Source organism: Scylla paramamosain, unplaced genomic scaffold, assembly GCF_035594125.1.
Source record: "Scylla paramamosain isolate STU-SP2022 unplaced genomic scaffold, ASM3559412v1 Contig30, whole genome shotgun sequence".
Lineage (NCBI taxonomy): Eukaryota > Metazoa > Arthropoda > Malacostraca > Decapoda > Portunidae > Scylla > Scylla paramamosain.
Genome location: NW_026973695.1, coordinates 812,267 through 837,500, shown reverse-complemented (window position 1 = coordinate 837,500; position 25,234 = coordinate 812,267). Strand labels below are relative to the sequence as shown.

At 44.0% G+C, this 25,234-nt stretch overlaps 1 protein-coding gene and 1 long non-coding RNA gene across 17 annotated transcripts in view; one reads left to right on the top strand and one right to left on the bottom strand.

Moving 5' to 3' along the window:
* LOC135097737 (uncharacterized) overlaps positions 1-13,242 on the top strand; it is a 15,995-nt gene extending 2,753 nt beyond the window's left edge. The window contains exons 3-7 of one of the 9 annotated variants that reach the window (XR_010266092.1): positions 803-991; positions 3,454-3,593; positions 6,495-7,631; positions 8,617-10,186; positions 12,001-13,242. This is a non-coding gene — a long non-coding RNA (uncharacterized LOC135097737). Of the gene's footprint in view, positions 1-802; positions 992-3,352; positions 3,594-4,356; positions 4,551-6,494; positions 7,632-8,616; positions 10,187-12,000 lie in introns of those variants that run through there. The other 8 variants (XR_010266098.1, XR_010266094.1, XR_010266093.1 and 5 more) reach the window with 8 other exon arrangements.
* On the bottom strand, positions 13,141-25,234 carry LOC135097736 (RCC1 and BTB domain-containing protein 2-like). 8 transcript variants are annotated; one of them, XM_063999749.1, is made up of 11 exons: positions 24,934-25,234; positions 23,594-23,746; positions 21,741-22,323; positions 20,587-20,672; positions 20,353-20,484; positions 19,834-19,984; positions 19,503-19,721; positions 19,071-19,173; positions 17,753-17,859; positions 14,355-14,490; positions 13,141-13,906 (listed from the first exon to the last, which is right to left on the bottom strand). In XM_063999749.1, the coding sequence occupies exons 3-7, from the start codon at positions 21,823-21,825 to the stop codon at positions 19,648-19,650; spliced, it is 528 nt and encodes a 175-aa protein (XP_063855819.1). In that variant the 5' UTR covers positions 21,826-22,323; positions 23,594-23,746; positions 24,934-25,234; the 3' UTR covers positions 13,141-13,906; positions 14,355-14,490; positions 17,753-17,859; positions 19,071-19,173; positions 19,503-19,647. The 8 variants fall into 8 exon arrangements, with proteins under 8 accessions (XP_063855819.1, XP_063855820.1, XP_063855817.1 ...); XM_063999750.1 differs by lacking the exon at positions 24,934-25,234 and having other exon boundaries at positions 19,071-19,162; positions 23,594-23,888; XM_063999747.1 differs by lacking the exon at positions 24,934-25,234 and having other exon boundaries at positions 23,594-23,887.

Below are 25,234 nucleotides of genomic sequence, written 5' to 3'. Positions count from 1 at the left end.
ACTAGGAAGGGGGGGGGGGGGTTCAGGGGAAATGTTGTGTTTTGAAACTAAGGGAAAAAAAGAGGAATTTTTGGGGTAAAGTAGATGAGATGCTGTGAATTAGGGAAAAAAGAGAAAAAAAAAGGGAAAAAAAGGAATATTTTGGGGGATAAATGAGAAATGTTCCGTTTTAGGGGTGGAAAAAAAAGACGGAAAGAAGGGGAGAATGAGGAGAATTTGTGGGGGAAGGGGAAAAAATAGGGAAAATTTTTTAGTGTTGAGGGGGGATGGGGGGGAAAGGGAAATTTTTTATAGCTAAGGAAGAGGAAATGCTGTCTATGGTGGGGGAAGAGAGGGAATCGAGGGGAAATAATGATAATAATCTCGTTTTCTATGTATACTGATTCGTTTTCTTTAGTTAATTTCAAGGTATTACTATTGAAATTACATAAAGAGGACAGGAAAAGGAGGAGGAGGAGGAGGAATAGGAATAGGAAGAACAAAATGAACAAGGTAGCAAGAGGAGGAGGAGGAGAAGAAGGAGGTGGAGGAGGAGGAAGAGGAGAAGGAGGAGGTGGAGGAGGAGGAGGAGGAGGAGGACTAGGAGGAGGAGGAGGAGGAGGAGGAGGAGGAGGAGGAGGAGGAGGAGGAGGAGGAGGAGGAGGAGGAACAGACCTAACGTGTAGAAGATAAGAGGCTTGGATAATGAAAAGTCTTCCTCCTCCTCCTCCTCCTCCTCCTCCTCCTCCTCCTCCTCCTCCTCCATTAACCTAACCTAACCTAACCTAACTTAACCTAACCTAACCTAACCTCACACCCACAGGTTCGGAGGCCTCCAGAGAGCTGGCCAGAGTGAAGCTTGTGTTATAGAGGAACAGCTGCTGATCATCAAGCTTATTGAGTGACTGGAGGAAAGTGGAGGAGCCTGGAGGGAGTCGTGGAGGTACAGTACTTGGAGAAAATCCCTCCACCATGATGACTGGGTGTCTACTGTACAGTCCACCGACCAATGGTGAGAGAGAGAGAGAGAGAGAGAGAGAGAGAGAGAGAGAGAGAGAGAGAGAGAGAGAGAGAGAGAGAGAGAGAGAGAGAGTCTTGATAGATAATATTGAGCACAGTCTTCACCGCTGGGTCGACTGTGGGGGCTGCGTTATTCCGTTGGGGAAGTACTGGCCGGTTGGTGGCCATGGCTGTTCACGCACTTGCTCTTGCTGTGGCTGGCATGCTGTTCTGTCCTCTCTTCTTCCAGGAATTGCTGTCTGAGGTGTGTGTGTGTGTGTGTGTGTGTGTGTGTGTGTGTGTGTGTAGGAGCCATCATCATCAACCACAGCAGGTGATAATGATGGTTCCTGCTTTCATCCTCATTGGGGCTAGCCAGACCAACCTGGGGCTGTACTGGGGTGACGCTGTGTGCCTCAGGTGGGTCTGGAGGGCTGGGATAGTGGGTAACAATTAAAAAAGACTAGTGTACACTTAAACCATTACAAACACTATGTAATGCTGGTCAGTTTTGGATGAGTTTGGGTGTGTTTTGGGGTGTTTTAAGTTTTTTTGGCTATTTTAAAGGAGTTTGGGTGTGTCTGGGTGTGTTTTTGGTGTGTTTGGGTGTGTTTTGGGGTGTTTCGGTCAGTTCTAGATGAGTTTGGGTGTGTTTTGGGGTGTTAAGTGTTTTTTGGGCTAATTTAAAGGGGTTTGGGTGTGTTTGGGTGTGTTTTGGGGTGTTTTGGGTGTGTTTGGGCTAATTTAAAGGAGTTTGGGTGTGTTTGGGTGTGTTTTGGGGTGTTTTGGGTGTGTTTGGGCTAATTTAAAGGGGTTTGGGTGTGTTTGGGTGTGTTTTGGGTGTGTTTAGGTGTGTTTTGCGGTGTTTTGGGTGTGTTTTGGGGTGTAGAAAGACGGTTGTGATGTGTGCAGGGTGCCTCAGTCCCTGGATGGGTGTAGGAGTGCGTGGTGGTGGTGTCTGTGCCTCGTGGTGTTAGAATGCCAGCCTGCAGGTGTAGTGCATGGAAAGGGGCAGATAATTTAAGACAGTTTATCATATTTAATTATTTTGTTTATTCATTCATTTACTATTATCATTATTTTTATTGTTTTTAAAGGAGGATTAATTTTTTCGCTCATCTTTTGTGTTCGGGAATTCGTGATTAGTGCTGTTATTGACAAAAAAAAAGGGAGAGATCGTTTTATTTCTTAGTGTGGAAATTATCGCGGTGTGTCAGGTGCTAAATGGTGTTGAGAGTCGCAGGTCCCGCCCTCTGACATTAAACAGACAATAAAGAACTAATATATCGCTGTTGCATTAATTTCCTTTAACGTAAATATGTAATGGTACGGTTTTATCTGTGTCTCCTGATGGTATGACACTTTTGGCTAATTTTTAACTAATTCTGTTCATGTCATTATCTGAATACGTAATAACAATGAGTATCCTGCATGTTCCTTTAACGTAAATATGTAATGGTACGGTTTTATCTGTGTGTCCTGATGGTATGACACTTTTGGCTAATTTTTAACTAATTCTGTTCATGTCATTATCTGAATACGTAATAACAATGAGTATCCTGCATGTACTGTCAAATCTACCGAAACATCAACATCAGCACATCTACTGAGAGTCTTATGGATTTCAAGAGATTCCTAATTATTGCTGTTTCCTTCAGAATTTTAATAGGTTCAGAAAATCTACCAAAATTGTGCTTCCCGGCAGTTGGATATCTATTGAGAGAGAGAGAGAGAGAGAGAGAGAGAGAGAGAGAGAGAGAGAGAGAGAGAGAGAGAGAGAGAGAGAGAGAGAGAGATCAAATTAAATATAATACATAAATTATAAGGAAAAAACGAAGATAATGGAGACGAATAAATAAGTACATAAATACATAATAAAATATAATACAGAACAAATCATTAAGGAAAAGAAAAAAAAAGTATATGATAAATGAAGTGCGGTGATGATAAACACAGCGTGGTGCAGAGCGTACGTTAGTTAATCTGTGGTAGACCCAAGCTGTATACATAATTTAAAGAGCTTACCTGATTTCGTCATGACAATTAAACATTTGATAATAACGAGAGTCTTCAAGTCACACAAGCTTTTCAATGACTTCACACAAGGTCATAGAATAAATGAAGAATCGTAGTGTAAACACCGCCGGGATCATTTCAAATTTGGCGCTTGAATTGGAGAGAGAGAGAGAGAGATGTGGACATTTTGACAATTACAATTACAATGGCTTATAACTTAGTTTTACATGTTCATGCTTCTTTATATTTCACTTGTTTTATTTTGTATTAGAACAGTGTAATATGAGAGAAGCTGGAGTAATTGGGAAATGTAATTTGTAGGTGGTAGTGGGTACAGGGTACGTATTCCACTAGTCCACGCTGGCATGGGAGAGTGAGTAGACGTTAGATACACGGAGAGGTGGTGTTTGAAGGGCGCGTGTGTGCAGCTGCCTTATTTAACCTCGATTTTCTCTCAAGACGGTGACACGTGCCAGTGGAAGCTTAATGGCTGCCGGCAGGTGCTCGTGAGGGCCAGAAACACTTATAATATTGACAAGTGACCCACCTGCTGCTTGGCCACCTGGGGACTGCTCACACACGCCATGGTGCAATAGGAGGTGAGTTTGATAATGGTGTTCTTTGTAATGGCTCCGGAGGGTAATGTTACGTTAATGTTCTGCTTTCCAAAATGTTCTAATTATTTATTTATTTATTTATTTTTGATCGTGGAAGGATCATATTTAACATTTTCTCCTCGTTAGGAATACATTTGTACACTTGACTCAATTTTCCACGGTCCTGCTAACGTTTCTAACCACTAGGACAAAACACCCTTGATTTAACCACGAGAGAAAATTAAAAGCTGCCAAAATTCATTTTATCAGCTGGTGAAGGCTTCCATATATATCCACTTTCCACATATATCCGCCATTAATTGCTACATCTCTCACTTATCATCAGCCAATCCTGTCACTAACTGGAGCCACATAACCGTACTTTCATTTCCGCTAGTCAGATATAATCGCTATTGCCTAGTTTTGATGTGATGAAGGCTTAACTGAGGCAGACTGACAGCTCTTCTCTACCGGGACCGCCGCTTGTAATTTAAACTAATGTACAGTGTTTTCAGGTTCAACAAGCAACAGTACTTAGTTGACTTGTGCATAGATACGTGGTACTTGCTGGATAAATGTAGGTAATTAGTGTGTGTGTGTGTGTGTGTGTGTAAGTCTTCGAATACAATATAATGAAAAAAAATTAGAGGATTAATTAATATGTAAGGAGAAATGACAAAGGTAACGAAAGAAAAACAGTGCGAAAATTAACATAATTAAAATAAACTATGAAAACTATCACAAAGAACAAGAAATATTAGTAAAAACTCAAAAAATTAAGTTAACCGTCCCTGGGTGAAGACTGGCCGCCGCCCCGCCATGTGCGAACAACAACATTCGGTCAGGGTTGAAGCGATTAGGGAGTTTTCAGCTGTAATTGTGTAAGTAGTCACCATCACCTACTGGAGTGACGGGAGGAGTGGAGCAGCAGTAGTGGTGGTGGAGCTGGAGTGGTGTCAGGTAATAGGAGAAATTTGTGCCACTTAGTTGTCTGGTCATCAGTAGAAAGTGTGATTTTATTTATTGGTTTATTTTAGTGTTGGAGTCGTGGGCGCGGCATGACATGGCTCTTTATATAAGTGACAACACCAGACAATGTTACCTGTACGTCCATTTGTGAACGTTTTATAGCCAAAGTACTAGACCTGAGGGAAATGGAGGTATATTTTCAGTTGGGGTCTTGCTGGCTGGCGAAGCAAAATGTTCAGTCACACTTGAACTGCAGAACACCACAACTTTTGTTTGAAGAAGCTGAAAAACAAGCCACTCTGTATTTTCTCACCTTACTGATTACTTTATTACCTGCTCACCTTGATTGTTCACCTGACCCAACCTAACCTGACCCAACCTCACCTGACCCAACCTAACCTGACCTAACCTGACCTAACCTAACCTGACCCAACCTAACCTGACCCAACCTCACCTGACCCAACCTAACCTGACCTAACCTGACCTAACCTAACCTGATCCAACCTAACCTGACCCAACCTAACCTGACCCAACCTAACCTGACCTAACCTAACCTGATCCAACCTAACCTGACCCAACCTAACCTGACCCAACCTAACCTGACCCAACCTCACCTGACCCAACCTAACCTAACCCAACCTCACCTGACCCAACCTAACCTGACCCAACCTAACCTGACCCAACCTAACCTGATCCAACCTAACCTGACCCAACCTCACCTGACCCAACCTCACCTGACCCAACCTAACCTGACCTAACCTGACCCAACCTAACCTGATCCAACCTAACCTGACCCAACCTCACCTGACCCAACCTAACCTGACCCAACCTAACCTGACCCAACCTCACCTGACCCAACCTCACCTGACCCAACCTAACCTGACCCAACCTAACCTGACCCAACCTGACCTAACCTGACCCAACCTAACCTGACCCAACCTCACCTGACCCAACCTCACCTGACCCAACCTCACCTGACCCAACCTAACCTGACCCAACCTAACCTGACCCAACCTCACCTGACCCAACCTAACCTGACCCAACCTAACCTGACCTAACCTAACCTGACCCAACCTGACCCAACCTAACCTGACCCAACCTAACCTGACCCAACCTAACCTGACCCAACCTCACCTGACCCAACCTAACCTGACCCAACCTAACCTGACCCAACCTAACCTGACCTAACCTAACCTGACCCAACCTAACCTGACCCAACCTGGCCTCACCTCACTGCACCTCAGTCTTCTCATATCCACTCCCTCCTCCCAGGTAATATGGACATCAACTTATCCTCTTCTCCCAAGGTTAATACATGTCAGATAGACTTAAGCTTGTAGAATATCTTGCATTACATATCAATCTATTAATGCGAAAAAGTAAAAGTTTAATGAAGTGATGCATTCCCACATGACACCCTCCCCATCTGAGTGCTTGAGAGTCACTGGTGGCCGGCTGCTGGAGCTGTGCAGGGCAGGGCAGGGTTGTTAACTGTTATGGGAATCACAATACATAGTTATTTGTAGTTCTTGTTTAATTAAAGAAAATGATAATAGTAATAATAAGTAAATAAATGGTTAAGTTAGGTGGTAAGTGGTTGATCTATAATTGAGAAAATACATTTATATTCATTTTTAGGTAGTTTTATTTATTTGTTTGTTTAATTTTTTATTCTTTGGTGTACATATTTATTTATTTTGTATTTGTATCTCATTTTTTGTGTGTTATGGGAGAGAGAGAGAGAGAGAGAGAGAGAGAGAGAGAGAGAGAGAGAGAGAGAGAGAGAGAGAGATGCTATTCTTAATAATGTATCTAATTTTAACCTATTTCATTTTATTATATTTACTAAGAAACAATAATTAAACCATACTTTCTACAAAAACAACAACAACAACAACAACAACAACAACAACAATAACAACCAAATCATTCCAGACTACCCGATCCCGTGCCTCCCGTCCTGCCCCACCCAGACACCATGGCCCGGCAGCGACACCATTCCACCTGCTACATGATGCTGGCTGACGCACTCCTGACGTGGCAGCGACAGGAGGCGGAGGGCAGGAGCAAGAGTCGGGTGGTGAAGGAAGGCGTGACGGAAGAGGTGGTGGCTGTGGAGGGTGTTCGTGCAGGGTATCTCGGCAGGGTCTAAGTTAGAGCAAATGGATGATGAGAGACTAGTAAGAAGGGTGTTTGTGTGGAATATTAGGAGTAGCAGTTGGGGGAAGAAGTGTGTTAGGATGGTAGTAAAGAGTGGCTTGGAAACTAGTTGGGCTTTTGAGTGGTTGAGTGAAGGCTTGTTGAGAGTGACTGAAGTATGAGTGTCAGAAATGGAGAGGGTTTAGAATGTTATGTAAGTAAGTGGAGAAGTGAGGTAGACACAGCAATGAAGCACATGGGATTGAGTGAGCCAGGTGTGGAAATTGTGGGATGGAGCGAGCCAGGTGTGGAAAAGTGTGGAAATTGTGTTGAAAAAGTGTAGAAATTGTGGGATTGAGTGAGCCAGGTATGGAAATTGTGTAGAAAAGTGTGAAAATTGTGGAAAAAGTGTGGGAATTGTGTTGAAAAAGTGTAGAAATTGTGGGATTGAGTGAGCCAGGTGTGGAGGAGTGAGACAGACAGAGCCATGAAGCACGTGGGGTTGAGTGAGCCAGGTGTGTCACTTGGGGACGACTGTGAGTCAACCCAGGCCAACAGCTGATGACGCTCAATGATGGAATTAGAAGCTGCATGAATTGTTTATGTAGATTTTAGAAGCTGTCTGAATTGTTTATGTAAATCTGAAGCACTTACTTTGAATTGAAGGCTTGGACCATGTAATATCTTTGTAATTCTTCTGTACCATTGTCATAAGTTCCTTAGATAACTCACTACAGTTTTGTCTCTATCTAATAATATGTACATTTACTCAAACTGCATTTTCTTTCAGTGTGCAGGTTGGCAGTAAACCTCCCTGAAGGTTCCAGAGCTGCTCAGCAGGTGCCCAGTCCAGGCTGTCACAAGACTGTGTGATGGTGGACCTTCCAATGATACTCACTGAAAACAGCTGTGCACTGCCACTCACAGGAAATGGTGAGTACTCTAGGTGTGTTGTCTGCTGGCTAAGGGAGAGAAAAATTCTGGTGTGTGTGTGTGTGTGTGTGTGTGTGTGTGTGTAGGAGCCCATTAAATATTGGTTGTTGTCATAAATGGAAAATGCTCTGAGGGACTTTGAAAAGGTTGCTTATATCAGTGTGAAATGAGTAGGTGTGTCCTTGGAGACAGAGGCAGCATGTGGCCAGGTCTGGAGGACAATCTTGACTGAGGCCCTTGAGAGACTGCAAGCTGACAAAGCCAAGGAAGATCCTTGTGGGAACACCTCAGCAAATCTTGGAGCTTATTCTGAAGGATTCTGTAGTGAGGAAACTCAAAGTTTGGAGGAACAGAAGAACAGTGTTGCTGTGTGTGGAGGCAATACATTGACTGTGTAGTATATCGCAAGGAAGACAATCTTTGCTCCCACAGTGTCAAGAGTGAAACACCTGCTCCACCACTGCCTCAGGAAGATCCACTGTTCACCCACACAGTAAAAGCTGAAATAGTGGAGGCAGTATCACGTAACAATTGATCAAAGCAGAACAAGTCAAGGTGTTACTAGTACTTACTGTGTTGTATAAATACTTCTGAAAGAGAAAGAGAGAGAGAGAAAGAGAGAGAATGATAATAGTGATGTGTGTAGTTTCAGTGATTCACTTACAGACAGTAGTTAGTGAGCAGGTGTTGAATATAATGCAGTGTTGCTGAGGGAGAATAAATTGATTAGCAGCAGTGTGCATAAATGTACTGTTTTTTTTATTTGTGTAGAAGGGACATTGACAACTTATTTATCTCTCCTTCCACTGAATGGCAGGCACAATGACACCAACAATTACCTGCTGTTTACACTTCACTGTTTTGACTTGCATTTCTCTAACAATCTGGGACTGAATTATTCACTACTGTTGGTTTGACAAAGGATTTTTAACGTGTCCCTTGAAGATTAAAAGCCCCACCTGTTTCCATTGTCTGTTATTTCCAGATTGAGTTGCCTTGAAGCTGAGATGAGTTGGTCAGCTAGTGAGTGGCTTCAATCAAGTGACTGTGAGGTGTTGGCTTCAATAAAGTGACTGTGAGGTGTTGCCTTCAATCAAGTGACTGTGAGGTGTTGGCTTCGATCAAGTGACTGTGAGGTGTTGGCTTCGATCAAGTGACTGTGAGGTGTTGGCTTCGATCAAGTGACTGTGAGGTGTTGGGCATGGTATTGTGTTATTGCAAGTGTAACCATTAATAAGTAAGTTCTTTCCTTATAACTCTTCATACATGGATTGCCATACATGGACGGATAAGGCCCTTGTACAGAGTCATCAGCTGGGGGTGAGAAAAACTGGTGGAGATGTCTCAGAACGCCTAACTTCACAGAAGCTGTTTTAGCTAGAGATGAAATGTGAAGTTTCTAGTTTAGATCATAAGTAAAGGACAGACCAAGGATGTTCAGTGTAGAAGAGGGGGACAGTTGAGTGTCATTGAAGAAGAGGGGATAGTTTGGAAGACTGTGTTGAGTTGATAGATGGAGGAATTGAGTTTTTGATGCACTGAACAATACCAAGTTTGCTCTGCCCCAATCAGAAATTTTAGAGAGATGAGAAGTGAGGTGTTCTGTGGCTTCCCTGTGTGAACTGTTTACTTCCTGAAGGGTTGGATGTCTATGAAAAGACATGGAAAAGTGCAGGGTGATGTCATCAGCGTAGGAGTGGATAGGACAAGAAGTATGGGTTAGAAGATCATTAATGAATAATAAGAGAGTGGGTGACAGGACAGAACCCTGAGGAACACCACTGTTAATAGATTTAGCAGAAGAACAGTGACCGTCTACCACAGCAGCAATAGAATGGTCAGAAAGGAAACTTGAGATGAAGTTACAGAGAGAAGGATAGAAACTGTAGGAGGGTAGTTTGGAAATGAAAGCTTTGTGCCAGACTCTATCAAAGGCTTTTGATATGTCCAAGGCAACAGCAAAAGTTTCACCAAAATCTCTAAAAGAGGATGACCAAGACTCAGTAAGGAAAGCCAGAAGATCACCAGTAGAGCGGCCTTGACGGAACCCATACTGGCGATCAGATACAAGGTTGTCAAGTGATAGATGTTTAAGAATCTTCCTGTTGAGGATAGATTCAAAAACTTTAGATAGGCAGGAAATTAAAGCAATAGGACTGTTGTTTGAGGGATTAAAACTACTACTACTACTACTACTACTACTACTACTACTACTACTGCTACTACTACTACTACTACTACTACTACTACTACTACTACTACTACTACTACTACTACTACTACTACTACTACTCTCATCTTGCCTGACTTCCAGACCAACATTTACTGTGTAGAAATGGCACAGTCTACTCCTTTAGTTCTTTTCCTTTCTAGAATGTGCATATCAGTGTACCCTGTCGTGCCTCCCATGCTGTGTAATGCTGCAGTGTTGATTGTGTGTGTGTGTTTCCCTCAGGTGGCACTGTGGATAGCAAGCGGAAGAGGCCTTGGGAGACTTCCGTAAATGAGGAGCAACAAGCACACCTCACTGGAGTCTTTCAGGAACCAACAGTCAGGTGAATATTTTGTTATTTGTACTGTTGAGGTCCCATATCTCTGACTTGTGTGCTCTCAAGATGCTATGCTCAGCTTTTGAATCCTTGACACTGACAATAAGTCAAGCTTAGTGGGAGATGTCTTTCACACACTGCCCTGCTTGTTTCCCCCTTGTTACAGCTTAATCTGCTTCTTCCCCCCCTTGCTACAACTTAATTTGCTTGTTTCCCCCTTGCTACAACTTAATTTCCTTGTTTCCCCCCTTGCTACAACTTAATTTCCTTGTTTCCCCTTTGCTACAACTTAATCTGCTTGTTTCCCCCCTTGCTACAACTTAATCTGCTTGCTTCCCCCTTGCTACAATTTAATTCTTCTCATAAGTGTTGTGATTGTGGTTGTTCAAGAAGGGATCAGTAACTGTCAGACTGGAAGGAAGCTGGTAAGATTGGAAGCAGCTGTCACACAGTTGGCAAAGGGTGCTCAGTGATTGGAACAGCTGTCTCTCTGCTACCTTGCAACTCACAAGCTTCTTCTGACTAAAAGAGGGTGCAGCTAATCAGTTTTTACAATATATACATCCCATCAGCTTAATATTCTTGTATCTGCTTTCCTTTTTCACCAAGAGCCTTTCTTTCTCTTCGGAGTGACAGCTGTGCCTTTGTGTCAGTGCATCTGTGGCCACCTGTGTCATGGCTGTCACTGATCTTCCTGTCTCCCGTCCAGTCTCACAACTACAAAGCCCTCTCAAACAAGGCCTATCACAGCACTCTTCCCTTTGTTAAGCTTGACAGCACCCGTTATAATGCAAGAATTAAATGTGAGCTGTGAAATGAGAGTGTAGCAGTAAGGGGGACACAGGCAGGGAAGTACAGGAGAGACCTTCCCCTCTACTGTGTCTGGCAGTCTCTCTGTGATTAAAGGGCTGAATGTGGCATCCTCAGGGCACGAGAGTTGCCATGGGTGATAATTTGCTACTTTTTTGAGCAGTGAAGCCTTTGTTCTGTGGGTGTGCTGTCATGCACTTTAATATTCTTTGTGGCCATTGTAAAGCCACATTGAAAGTATATGTAAAGCTTGATGCCAACCCCAAGCTGTCCCATTTTATAAATTCATATAGAAATATTTAGAAAAAAACTGGGAAAATTTGAAATCTGCAGCAATTTTGGTCCCAGGAATTTTGGATAGGGGAATTTCAACTGTATATAGCATTGTTGGGTGTGTGTGTGTGTGTGTTTGTGTATGGATAAGAGGAATAAGATTAACGTTTTCTGAAGGAGTTGGAGGAGGGGAGGCATGCACTTAACCACGATTACAAGAGCAGTAACACTGAAAATAGTGGTACAAGACTGCAAGAGAAGCAACAAATGGCTGGATAAGCAGATGTTAGCTCCTGTTAAGTGTGAGTCCTGACAGGTGTGAGTGAGTCTTGTCAGTGAGGTGCGTTGTGAAGTATTAATGGAGAGAGAGAAGGAATGATTTTCAATGATCACTGTGAAATAAGAGGAGAGTTCTGTTATTGCGATGTGCATGTGAAAGTATTGGGTTAAATATGAGACTAATTTTGGGGAATTCATGGATATAGGAGAGAAATAGATGTGAAATTGTTGTGGGGTGTTAAAGGACTGTCTGAGGCACCTGTTAGGCCACGGGAGGGAGTGAAAAGTTTGTGGGAATAAGAGTTTGCATGAGTGAGGAATTAGTGTGTGTGTGATGCAGAAATAATCTCATTCTTCATAACTAGTTTGCCCAAGTTGCATTATTTATGTATTTTTTGCAGAGGTTTTGTCTTGTCTGTGCAATCAAGGCTGGTGGTGATGGTGGTGTCTCATTGCAGGGCTGATGTGAAGGTGTCTGCAGCCAGTGTTTGGTCTCCTCTGTGCCTGGTGGTGGTGCCTCATTGCAGGGCCTGATGTGAAGGTGTCTGCAGCCAGTGGTGGTGCCTCATTGCAGGGCTGATGTGAAGGTGTCTGCAGCCAGTGGTGGGTGTCCTCTGTGCCTGGTGGTGCCTCATTGCAGGGCCTGATGTGAAGGTGTCTGCAGCCAGTGGTGGTGCCTCATTGCAGGGCTGATGTGAAGGTGTCTGCAGCCAGTGGTGGTGCCTCATTGCAGGGCCTGACGTGAATGTGTCTGCAGCCAATGTTTGGTCTCCTCTGTGCCTGGTGGTGCCTCATTGCAGGGCTGATGTGAAGGTGTCTGCAGCCAGTGTTTGGTGTCCTCTCTTCCTGGTGGTGCAGCCTGATGTGTTGCCTGCTTCAGTGTAAATCTTGCAAGCCAGATCTGCCAGGTGTCTCCAGTGTAGTAGTCTAGGGTGCTTTGCTTTGTGTCTTTGGCAATAAATAAATTTGTGAGTATCATTCTCATGTGAATTATATAGTTTGATAAAATTACAGAATGTGCTTGGGTAAACTAAATTTATATATTGGTGGTAAACAATTCATGCATCCCCAAGTAAATAAGTAAAATAAATAGGACCCAAAACAATAGATGCAATATAGATCATCCTCTGGTCAAAAAAAAAAAAAGCCAGGATTGGCCCTTTTTTGGCTAAGTTTAAGGCGAAACTTGCACACAGAAGCCTTGTCCGAGCGACACCGGAGTCGCTCGGACAGGGCTTCTGTGTGCAAGTTTCACCTTAAACTTAAACCATTTTTGGCTTTGACCAAAAATGGGCCAATCCTGGCTTTTTTTTTTTTGACCAGAGGATGATCAATTGTTACTAGTATTTTTTGCTTCCATTTTTTTTTTTTTTTATCAGGGCTATGAACTGGTTACATCAGAAAGCAGCTTATTTGCAATTTGTAAAAAGATTTTAGTATATAATTCCACAAGTATGAACAAGATGATTAAATATATTTGTTTAAATCACATTGCCAAAGTTTGTGAGGAGGCATGAACTGTTACACCAGAAAGCTTGTTTATTTGCAACTTGTTAGTATAATTCCCTAAGTATGTACAAGATAATATATATATTGTTTAATAAATCATTATTGTTTAATCATTCCCTAAGTATGTACAAGATAATAATATATATATATTGTTTAATCACAAAAGTTTAATAAATACACAATAGGATAAATGATTTGTTTTCCTTGTGTCAGAGAGCTCCTGTGTCAACTTGAGTGAGACTAGTGTTGAGGACTTCAGCCTTTGCAAGTCCTGAAGGATGCTTGTCACTCCCACCAACAGCTTGAAGGGACTCTTCCTGCTGCTAAACTGCTTAACAATATCCTTCCTGCTCAAAATTCTTGCCTTACAATCTTCTTACTTGAAAACTCTTGTACCCTTTTCTCGCTGCATTCTTCCTGCTGTTAACTGCTTGACAATTATTCCTTAAAATTCTTACCTTACTTTTTCCTGCTTAAAATTCTTGCCTTACAACCTTCTTACTTGAAAACTCTTGTACCCTTTTCTTGCTGCATTCTTCCTGCTGTTAACTGCTTGACAATTATTCCTGCTTAAAATTCTTGCCTTACAATCTTCTTACAACTTGACTCTTCCTTGATTGCAATGAAAAATTCCTTGACTCCTCTTGTCAGGCTTACAGGTAGCAAGACTCGGCCCCTCTTCCTGATGACGCTCCTTGACTTAACTAACACCTCGTCAGGCTTACAGGTAGTGACACAGCCCCTCTTCCTGATGAAACTTGACTCCCTGATTGCAATGAGTATGTCAGGCCTGATGTGGTAGAGATTGCTGTGGGCAACTGTTCATGGGATGGAGTGAAGCAGCACACGTCACACCTGCAAGAAAAATAGACCATTAGCTCCTAGACACATGAAGCTTGTATGTGCTGAGATCCTTAATGTTTGATAATTGATTCATTACAAAACAACCTTTGAAAAGAATGAGGCGTGGAAAAGGTGCCGAGATTCTTAGTATGAGATGTTTGGGGATTGGTTGCCTAAAAGACTATGACTGGACAAACATGATACGAAAAAACCGGGCAAGTTTGAAAAGTACAATGCACTATGCAAGAAATGTGTCGATATTTTGTGAATTGCGTCAAAAATTCAGTCACATTCAAGAAAGGAAATTTGAAAAGCATAGCAGTATGACAGACAAGAAACTGAAAAATGTGCCTTAAATAAATACTTCCCAATTATATTTGAAGGATGATTGAAATTCGCATGGCATCATAAATTTCAATAGCACGACATTATATACATATTAGAAGTTTAAAAGACGAACCTGATGAATAATTTCACCTTCCCCAACACTGCCTCGATCACATGGTATCCTGGCAACGGGAACAGCAAGGAGGCAGCTGAATTCACACCTGTACATCAATCAACTCTGCCTCGGTGCTGATTGGCCAAGGAGGAGCCTGTGGGAGAGAGAGCCTTTGTTAAGTCACCCCTATAAATGTAAAGCACACGAAATCTATAGTTGTAATCAAATTTAATATTGCAGAAGGGTAGTGACATTGTGAGTAGGAAAGACAGGAGAGGCGAGGAAAGAATCAGCTTGATCCTGGAGAAGTGAAAATATAATCTCGAGGATAAACTTATGAATAAAACTTCTAATTTGAAAAGAATAATAATTTTAAACTTTCTGCTCACACCTTTGAAGTTTATTATTGCTATTCATGGTCAGTTAATAATTCCAGAGATACGTTTTTGAAACCCACTTTAGAAAAATATACGAGGAAATAAAACAGTACAAGAAAAAAAAAATATATATATATCACATGAATAACAAATTAGGAAAATAAGTATTAGAAATCCAACTTCGAGCTGAATTGATAAAAAAAATAAAAGAAAAATCTGGTTTAATACAACAAAGCATTAATAGACAAGTTTAATGTAAATTTAGAAGGTTAATGTGTGTGTGTGTGTGTGTGTGTGTGTGTGTGTGTGTGTGTGTGTGTGTGTGTGTGTGTGTGTGTGTGTGTGTGTGTGTGTGTGTGTGTGTCTCCAGATTTTTGAGTGTGTCGTCACCAGATTTTTGAGTGCATGAACATTCTAATGGTTGAATGAATTCGTGTTTATGTGCGTGTGTGTGTGGGAGCGGGCGTGAGTGTGTGGGCGCGGGCGTAAGTGTATGTGTGGGCGCGGGCGTAAGTGTATGTGTGGGAGCGGGCTTGTGTGTGTGTGGGCGCGGGCGTTTGAGGGCGTGGACGCGGGCGTGTGAGTGCATGGAGGCGGGCGTGTGAGTGCATGGAGGCAGGCGTGTGAGTGCATGGAGGCGGGCGTGAGTGCGTGCGTGGAGGCGGGCGTGAGTGCGTGCGTGGAGGTGGGCGTGAGTGCGTGCGTGGACGCGGGCGTGAGTGCGTGCGTGGACGCAGGCGTGAGTGCGTGGAGGCGGGCGTGAGTGCGTGCGTGGAGGTGGGCGTGAGTGCGTGCGTGGACGCGGGCGTGAGTGCGTGCGTGGACGTGGGCGTGAGTGCGTGCGTAGACGTGGGCGTGAGTGCGTGCGTAGACGCAGGCGTGAGTGCGTGGAGACGGGCGTGAGTGCGTGCGTGGAGGTGGGCGTGAGTGCGTGCGTGGACGCGGGCGTGAGTGCGTGCGTGGACGTGGGCGTGAGTGCGTGCGTGGACGTGGGCGTGAGTGCGTGCGTAGACGCAGGCGTGAGTGCGTGGAGACGGGCGTGAGTGCGTGCGTGGAGGTGGGCGTGAGTGCGTGCGTGGACGCGGGCGTGAGTGCGTGCGTGGACGTGGGCGTGAGTGCGTGCGTGGACGTGGGCGTGAGTGCGTGCGTAGACGCAGGCGTGAGTGCGTGGAGACGGGCGTGAGTGCGTGCGTGGAGGTGGGCGTGAGTGCGTGGAGGCGGGCGTGAGTGCGTGCGTGGAGGTGGGCGTGAGTGCGTGCGTGGACGCGGGCGTGAGTGCGTGCGTGGACGCAGGCGTGAGTGCGTGGAGACGGGCGTGAGTGCGTGCGTGGAGGTGGGCGTGAGTGCGTGCGTGGACGCGGGCGTGAGTGCGTGCGTGGACGCAGGCGTGAGTGCGTGGAGGCGGGCGTGAGTGCGTGCGTGGAGGTGGGCGTGAGTGCGTGCGTGGACGCGGGCGTGAGTGCGTGCGTGGACGCGGGCGTGAGTGCGTGCGTGGACGCAGGCGTGAGTGCGTGGAGACGGGCGTGAGTGCGTGCGTGGTGGGCGTGAGTGCGTGCGTGGACGCGGGCGTGAGTGCGTGCGTGGACGCAGGCGTGAGTGCGTGGAGACGGGCGTGAGTGCGTGGAGGTGGGCGTGAGTGCGTGTGTGGACGCGGGCGCGAGTGCGTGGAGGCGGGCGTGAGTGCGTGCGTGGACGCGGGCGTGAGTGCGTGGCCGCGGGCGTGTGAGTGCGTGGAGGCGGGCGTGAGTGCGTGCGCGGACGCGGGCGTGAATGCGTGCGTGGACGCGGGCGTGAGTGCGTGCGTGGACGCAGGCGTGAGTGCGTGGAGGCGGGCGTGAGTGCGTGCGTGGACGCAGGCGTTTGAGGGCATGGACGCGGGCGTGAGTGTGTGGGCGCGGACGTGTGAGTATGTGGGCGCGGGCGTGAGTGTGTGGGCGCAGGTTTGTGAGTACGTGGACGTGGGCGTTTGATGGCGTGGACGCGGACCTGTGAGGGCGAGGGCATGAGGGCGAGGGCGCGGACGTGTGAGAGTGTGGGCGTGGAAATGGGCGTATTTGTGTGATCCTCCTAAGTGTTGGTGTGTGTGCCTTACTACTTAAAGTTAGTGAGCCAGGTGACCGAGCACGTGGCGCGCGGGGCATTTAAAGCCCTTTAATAATGGTAAATAAAGGCGATTTAAAAATATGAGGAAGAATGGCATCAACTTGTGGTGCTCATAGAAAACGTAAGATATATTAAGGGAGACTATGATATTTAATAACTTAATTTTAATCTTAGTCGAAAAGTGTTATTTTTAAGGTATGCCCTCCCCTTAAAGGTAGGTGTGTGTGTGTGTGTGTGTGTGTGTGTGTGTGTGTGTGTGTGTGTGTGTGTGTGTGTGTGTGTGTGTGTGTGTGTGTGTGTGTGTGTGTGTGCAACAAATATAAACGTACATAAAAAGATAATGAATGAATGAAAGTAATGAGCAATGGTACTTAAGCCAATTACCACTTACCACAGCGAACAAGTCGAGGGAACACAAGGCAGCGGCCACAGACATACCAATCTATCACAGTCTTGCGTATTCATAAATAAATAATCTCGACTTCTCCCTTAATTCTCACCTCAATAAGTTAGTCACACGTCAGATCACCTGGACAAACATGCAACTTCCTACTTAACAAGCTTATTTACGCTGACTGCAGTCTAATCACTCTTACAGCTTAATCACTCACCTAATTATTTCCACCTGGACATATAAATAACTTAATATCTGTTCAGCATATTTAATTCTCACCTGATAAGCTTAACTACGTCACCTGAGCAGTGTTATAATCACCATCTGGCCTAATCACACGTAACCAACCTCACTAGGCTAACCTAATCAGCTCACCTAATCACTAACAACGTGGCTAGCCTAATCACCACGTATGGGCAGACCTACCCCAATCACACCTAACATAATCCTCACCTATTCAAGCTAATTATTCAGAATCTTACGAGTTACGCATTAATTCCACCCAGTGAGTATTAATTTAACATAATCATTGCAAAACTTACCATTTAATTCCTTCAAGAGCTGCGTCAAGCCACAAGACCTGCACCGTGACCTCTCACCGCCGCTGCTACTGGTGAAGTGAACTGAGCGGACATGACACGCTGAAAGACTTAACGAACCATATTTTGAAACAGTTAGGTGTGTCTCTAATACTAATGACTCTAATGAAGGTTGTACTGGTTTTTAAAGATGTTTTTTTTTTTTTTTATGGTTCTAGTGACAGATTAATATGTTTGCTATTTTATTAACAGGAGAAACGCATTGGAGAACTTGGTCCAATCAGGTTAGAAGAATTGGAACCGGAAAATTAAGTGTCACATTGAAGGGGGGAGTGTTCAAATCAGTAGTTAAACCCGCATTGTCATAAGATACGGAGACGTAGCCAATAGGGAAAGCAGATAGAACAAGTTGGAGATTACAGAGACGAGTATTAAGGCGGATGCTTGGGGTGACAAGGAGGAATTAAGTGAGAAATAGTTTTATAAGAGGAACAAAGTAACGGAGGTGACAGTACAAGACAGGAGAACAGTCCGGTCACATCAGAGGACCAGAAGAAGGCATGGATATAGAGATAGAAGGCAGAGGATTGACGTGACAGACCAAAAGGTGGAAGGATCGCATTGGAGAGGACCTGAGGGAGAGAATTGAGTGGGGAGGAGGTTGGGGAGAGCCTTGTGGAGAAGACTAGTGAGGAACAGCGACCTCGTAGGAACATTGGAGCAGAAGGAAAATGTTACCCTTTCCAGCTCGGTGAGGGGGGAGGGGAAACGAGGGGAGAGAAGAGGGGAACAGCACACTCCCCCGTCCATTCCCATCTCCTCATCTCCAAAAATGATTCCCTCTCATCTCCCCATTTCCTGCTACCCATCTCCCCACCCTCCTCGCCCCTCGCTTCCTCCACCACCTTCCCATCTCCAAAAACATCCTCCCATTCTCATTACAATCTCCCCATCATTTCCTTTCTCCCCTTCCCAACTCCTCATTACTCCTCAACTAAGCACAGACACCTACCCATCTCCCCATCTCCCCCAGTGGGCTATATTTTAAGGTGATGGGGGCACGGAAGGCTGCGTGTTCTCCCTAAGGGTGAAGCAGTGAGGTGCTGCAGGTCACACAGTGGCTCGGAAATTGAAATATTCAGGTTTTCGACGAGCCAGGGAGCTGCAACACATCACCTGCTCAACATCTAAACACTAAAGAAGAAAAATGACAACAAGAACAAGGACAAAATAGAACAAAGAAGGAAGGAACAGAAATACTTGACAAAAACACACACACACACACACACACACACACACACACACACAAACACATACGTACCTTCCCTAAAGAGTCGAGTGCCGCTGTGTGGCTCTCTCCAAGTGCCACATACCCAATTGGTTCAGAATAAGAGGCCAAATTCGGCACCAACGCTAGGGTGTCACTGAGAGAGAGAGAGAGAGAGAGAGAGAGAGAGAGAGAGAGAGAGAGAGAGAGAGAGAGAGAGAGAGAGAGAGAGAGAGAAATTGGTTAGTCTTAGGCTTATATAATTTAATTCATGTTTGTTTAGAATTATTCATCATCATTATTATTATTATTATTATTATTATTATCATTATTCAGTTTGTTTTTCTTGATTATAAATAAAAGAATATACTTTATGTACACCACCACTACTACTACTACTACTACTACTACTACTACTACTACTATTACTACTTTTCTTCCTCTTCCTCTTCCTCCCACCACCCAAACACACACACACACACACACCTAACAAGAGGATCACCCTTGGGAGTATAGCCCAGTTGACCCTGCTTGTTTGACCCCCACAACAGCAGGTAGCCGGCCTGGGTCACGGCAGCAGAGTGGTGACCCGCAGCGGCCAGCAGGACTAAGAGGGTGCCAGCCAAGGAGGTCACCAGGGCAGGATCCTTCTGGGGCCCCTGTCAGTGTCTAAGTGCCAACTGGCCCAAGGTATTTTGTCACCATCTGAAACACACAAAAGCAAAAAATAAATAAATAATGATGATAACACACACACACACACACACACACATATATACAGACACAGACACAGACATACATACATACAGACACCCACCAGCAGTCAAGGCAAGGGTGTGGTTGGCGCCACAGGCCAGCTGCACTGTCACCTTCCTGGCCAGACTCTTGACAAGCTTGCGTGTGGCGGTGTGACTGTCGCAGGAGTTGACGCCAAGCTCACCGTACCCATTGTCACCCCGTGCGTAGATCTGAGGAGAGAGGGAGAGGTGGGAGGGAGGGAGAGGGAGAGGGAGAGGGAGAGGGAGAGAGAGAGAGAGAGAGAGAGAGAGAGAGAGAGAGAGAGAGAGAGAGAGAGAGAGAGAGTGAGAGAACTAAGACCTAATCTAACAAAACCCAACTTAACTTAAGATATAATATAACTTTAAAGAGAGAGAGAGAGAGTGAGAGGGGAGATTAGAGAGAGAGGGAGAGGGAGAGAACCTAACCTGTCTAGGAGAAATAATTTGAATATACAGTAAAATCCCTCTCATCCGGCATTCCAGTATCCGGCAGCTTCAAGTATCCGGCACATTTTTCCCTGAGCCTTAAAATCAATAAAAAATCAATGTGTACTCACAAAATCGATTAAAATTCCCGCACAAGGCATACTCTGTCCCCTGGCCACCACAGCGCACTGCTTGGCGCCACCCGCGGCCCGCTGCACTGTGTTTACCGAGTGACTCAGTCCCGCATGTGCACTGTTTATGGCCTGACGCCAAACAACAAAATTATTTCTACTCTTTCACACACACACACACACACACACACATCACAGGCTCTCTCTCTCTCTCTCTCTCTCTCTCTCTCTCACCAGGCCCCAGGAGGTGAGAGCAAGAGAGTGCTGGTCTCCGGCTGCCACCTGAACGATGCTGTAGTTCTGTAGCTCATCAATTAATTCTGCAGGTGAGAGAACAGGTGGTGAGGAGAAAGTGCTATTGGACTGTTGTGTGGTTATGGTGGTGTGGTGGTGGTGGTGGTAGTAGTAGTAGTAGTAGTAGTAGTAGTAGTAGTAGTAGTAGTAGTAGTAGTAGTAGTAGTAGTAGTAGTAGTAGGTTCATTACATTCCAAGCACAGTACATAAATAAATAAATAAATAAATAAATAAATAAATAAATAAATAAGTAAATAAATATGATAAAACAATAAGAAAACAACAACAACAACAACCACATAAAAACTGATGACCCCAACCAGTCACCATGACCTCTAGTACAAGGGTCACACAGGGCCACCACACTGCGACCTGACACAAACATAAACAAGACACCTTTTATGCATGAATTACAAGTGACCTATGACCCAACAGTGACCCACAGTGACCCACATTGACCCACAGTGACCCAACAGTGACCCAACAGTGTCTTCACCTAGAACTGTGGAGTGTACAAGTGCCCAGCTGACACGTGGAGGTGCAGGTGTCAAGGCTAGGTCACATTAGGTCACCTGAACAGAGAGTGTAAGGGGGGGTGGCCTGGTGAAGGGAGGGGGGCCAGGTCAACCCTTAAATTGTGTGTAATAATGAAAATAATGATAACAGTGACCTCTCTATCTCTCTCTCTCTCTTACGTTAGGTTAAGTTAGGTTAGGTGTTTACTTGGCACTTTGGCGTGTACCGAGGTTCCCACACTGCCAAGGGCGGCGAGGGGGGCGTGGGGGGGGAGCACAGGGGCACATCCAAGGTTGCGTCACAAAATTTAGTGATTCTTTAAAGTGTAAACAAAACAATTCTCTTAAAACTACATTTATCTGGTAACTATGCACACACACACACACACACGCACTCACACATACACACACACGCACACACACACATTTAATCAGGGAGAGGCGTCACTGGCTGCACAGGGAAGCAATTTAAGTGGTCTGAAATATCTTACTGGCGTTGTGTGGCGCCATCAACAAAGCAACACTATTTCTCAAGTAAGTAAGTATTATATCTCACTCAACACCATCTCAGGCACTCACCTTCCTGTATCTGGTGGTGTGTGCGTGTGTCTGTAGGTGTGGAGGAGCCCTTGAAAGCCAGCACCTTGTACACCTGGTTAAACATAAGATGCCTGGCCTGTAGATCCACGTTTTTGGCGCGACTCTGTGGGCCGTCTCACTTCCCAGGGACAGTTTTTTTTTGTTTTTTACTAATTACACTGGTTTTTATATATATATTTATCGGTTTTCTAGGTTATGATGATTAATAAAGGTTATATTGTTCGTTTTGCATAGGGTTTATCTTATACTAGTATTTTAAGATGCCACAAGTTATAAAATCCCACATCTCTAATGTTTGCCTTTTTTTTCTTATTTACGCCACTTTTCCTTAATATTTTCCGGTATAAGATAATGTAAAATACTTAAAAGACTCCGTACTAGTTGTTTATTTATCAAAAGTAACCTCAATTAGTGAATTATAACGCGACCGTCCCTGCCTCAACACTGTACCATTATACAATGTTGACATCCTGAGGACTGTCTAAGAAAAATGCAATAAATTTAATCCTCTTCCTCTTCCTCGTCTTCCTCACCCTCATCCTCCTTTCTTCCCCTTTCTCCTCTGGCAGAAAAGGGATAAGAGGAGGAAGCAAACGAAAATAAAGAAAGGAATAAGGAAATACTGAATAAAGAAAGAAATAACGAATAATATGATTTAAAACTTTGTCCCTGTTATTTTCCTTCATTTAAATCCTATTCCTCCTCTTCTTCCTCCTCTTCTTCCTCATAATCTTCCTTTCTTCTTCCTCTTCAACATTACTCACCATTTTGTGGTTGTAAATGAAAGATTTATATATCATCTTGCGAACATTTTCAACACACACACACACACACACACACACACTGTATAAGCATATGTACAACGAAAGACAAGGCAACACACACACACACACACACACACACACACTGCATAAGCATCTGTACAACGAAAGACAAGGCAACACACACACACACACACACACACACACACACACTGTATAAGCATCTGTACAACGAAAGACAAGGCAACACACACACACACACACACACACACACACACACACACACACACACACACTGTATAAGCATATGTACAACGAAAGACAAGGCAACACACACACACACACACACACACACACACACACACTGCATAAGCATCTGTACAACGAAAGACAAGGCAACACACACACACACACACACACACACACACACACACACACACACACACACACACTGTATAAGCATCTGTACAACGAAAGACAAGGCAACACACACACACACACACACACACACACACACACACTGTATAAGCATATGTACAACGAAAGACAAGGCAACACACACACACACACACACACACACACACACACACACACACTGCATAAGCATCTGTACAACGAAAGACAAGGCAACACACACACACACACACACACACACACACACACACACACACACACACACCAGAAACACCTAGAAACACATTTTTCCTCCCCAAAAACATCCAGAAGCACAATTTTCCTTTCAAAACACCCCAAAAAACACTAATTTATACCCAAAAAAAACACTAAAAATCACTTAATTTCCTTTTAAAACACCCAAAAACACACTTTTCCAGCCAAAAACACAAAAAAAAAACACATTCTCCTTTCGAAACACCCAAGAAACACTTACTTCTACACAAAAACACCGAAAAAAAACATATAATTTGCTTCCAAAACACCAAAAACATTAAAAAATGGATAGAAAAAAAATTGCTTATTTAACTCAAAACACTTCATCTTATATTACAAGGCTTCTACATCACCACCACCACCACCACCACTACTACTACTACTACTACTACATTTGCTTACCTTTAAAACGCTGGAAATTCAGTGAAAATATTGTCTTCTTAATATTTCTTCTTTTCCTTCTCCTCTTCCTCCTTCCCTTCCTTCTTCTTCCTCCTCCTTCTTCATTTCTCCTTCTTTCCTCCTCTTTCTATTCTTCTCTATGCATGAAAACAGCTGGAAAATATAGGAAATAACACTAAATACTGATGGAAGGGCACTGGGAGGAGGGAAGGTCCAGGGTCTCGGTCCCCGGATGAAGGCGGCTGATGACGTCACGTCCGCCATATTTACGTTGCGCAAATGATTTTGAAAATGACCCCTCGCAAAAATGGAGCTAGGCCGGAATGCTTTACATATTATGAAAGGGCATAATTTTAAATTAATTCTGGACATATAAAAATATTCCAAGCTTCAGTAATAATAAAGCTATATTTAAATAACTATATGAAAAAGTGTTCGAACAAACACGATAAAAAAATACATTCCAAAATCCACAAATCTCATTTCTCACGAACACAATACACTTTAAAAAATCGAAACTATTTTTACAAACAATCAGAAGTTAACCGGAAGCTGAAATAAATAAATAAATAATTTATAAATGTCGACTTTTTGAGTGTTCAACGGGTCTAAAACCCCTCTAAAAGTCCACCTATTTCACTCAAAAGCATCATAACATATTTAAAAAACAATAAACGATTTTTTGAGCCCATAAAATCTTGCCTAGCTGCTGAAATAAAAAATCATGTTTGGCAGTATGAAAAATTTAACGGCAAACAGCAACACTTATTTACGCTGAAACAACCTCATAATCGACATGTTTCCCTTAACACTCGCACGCAAAACACTCAAAACACCACCAAATATTTTTACAAACCATAAAATCTTAGTTAAAAAGCCTAAATATATAAGTTAAGAAAATAGAAAAAATATTGGAACCCGGGGTAGACTCTGGCAATCCATCATGGCGGCCGCGGGAGGGCTGGGGGGGGTCTCAGATGTAAACAAGATTGGCTATCTGTCTTTCCTTATTATTTGTGGTTGTTGTGAAGGTTATTTTTCTATTTTCTGGATTAATTTCAGCTGTGTGTATGCGTATGTGTGTGTGTGTTTGTGTCTGTGTGTGTGTGTGTGTGTGTGTGTGTGTGTGTCTATATATATATGTATGCGTATGTGTGTGTGTGTGTGTGTGTGTGTGTGTGTGTGTGTCCGCCTCTATTCCATGATAAATAGCATTATTTTCTCTTCTCTTCTCCCCTTTTGCTATTAAGTATCAAGTATTTTCCAGGTATTTCCAGTGTTTTCCAGGTAGTGTCGTAGGTTGAAGCCAGACCTCTGCTACCTGTCACTACTAAACTCACCTTAATTGACCTCCTGTGCCTCTGTGGTCCCGTTCCCTGGTGTTTAAATGAAAAGAGGACACACACACACATCCGCACTGCACGGTGTTTCCCAGGTACACTGAGGAAGACAATAAAAAATAATAAATAAATAAAAAAAAATCCCAAAACGCCTGGAGCAGTCTGCCTCCCTCCCTCGGTGAAGGAGGTGGAAACAAGCGGACCCTCACCATGGGGTACAACCGGATACTTTAATTATATGGCAGGAAATGCGAGGGTACATTGACTTTATAAGCGAATACAAATGAAAATATGTCACTTG

Coding starts and splice junctions, on each gene's coding strand:
- LOC135097736 (XM_063999749.1), bottom strand. CDS start 21,825: ATGTTTAACCAGGTGTACAAGGTGCTGGCTTTCAAGGGCTCCTCCACA. Junction 20,485..20,586: donor CTCTCACCTCCTGGGGCCTG/GTGAGAGAGAGA, acceptor GTTTGGCGTCAG/GCCATAAACAGTGCACATGC. Junction 19,722..19,833: donor CACCCTTGCCTTGACTGCTG/GTGGGTGTCTGT, acceptor TGTGTGTTTCAG/ATGGTGACAAAATACCTTGG.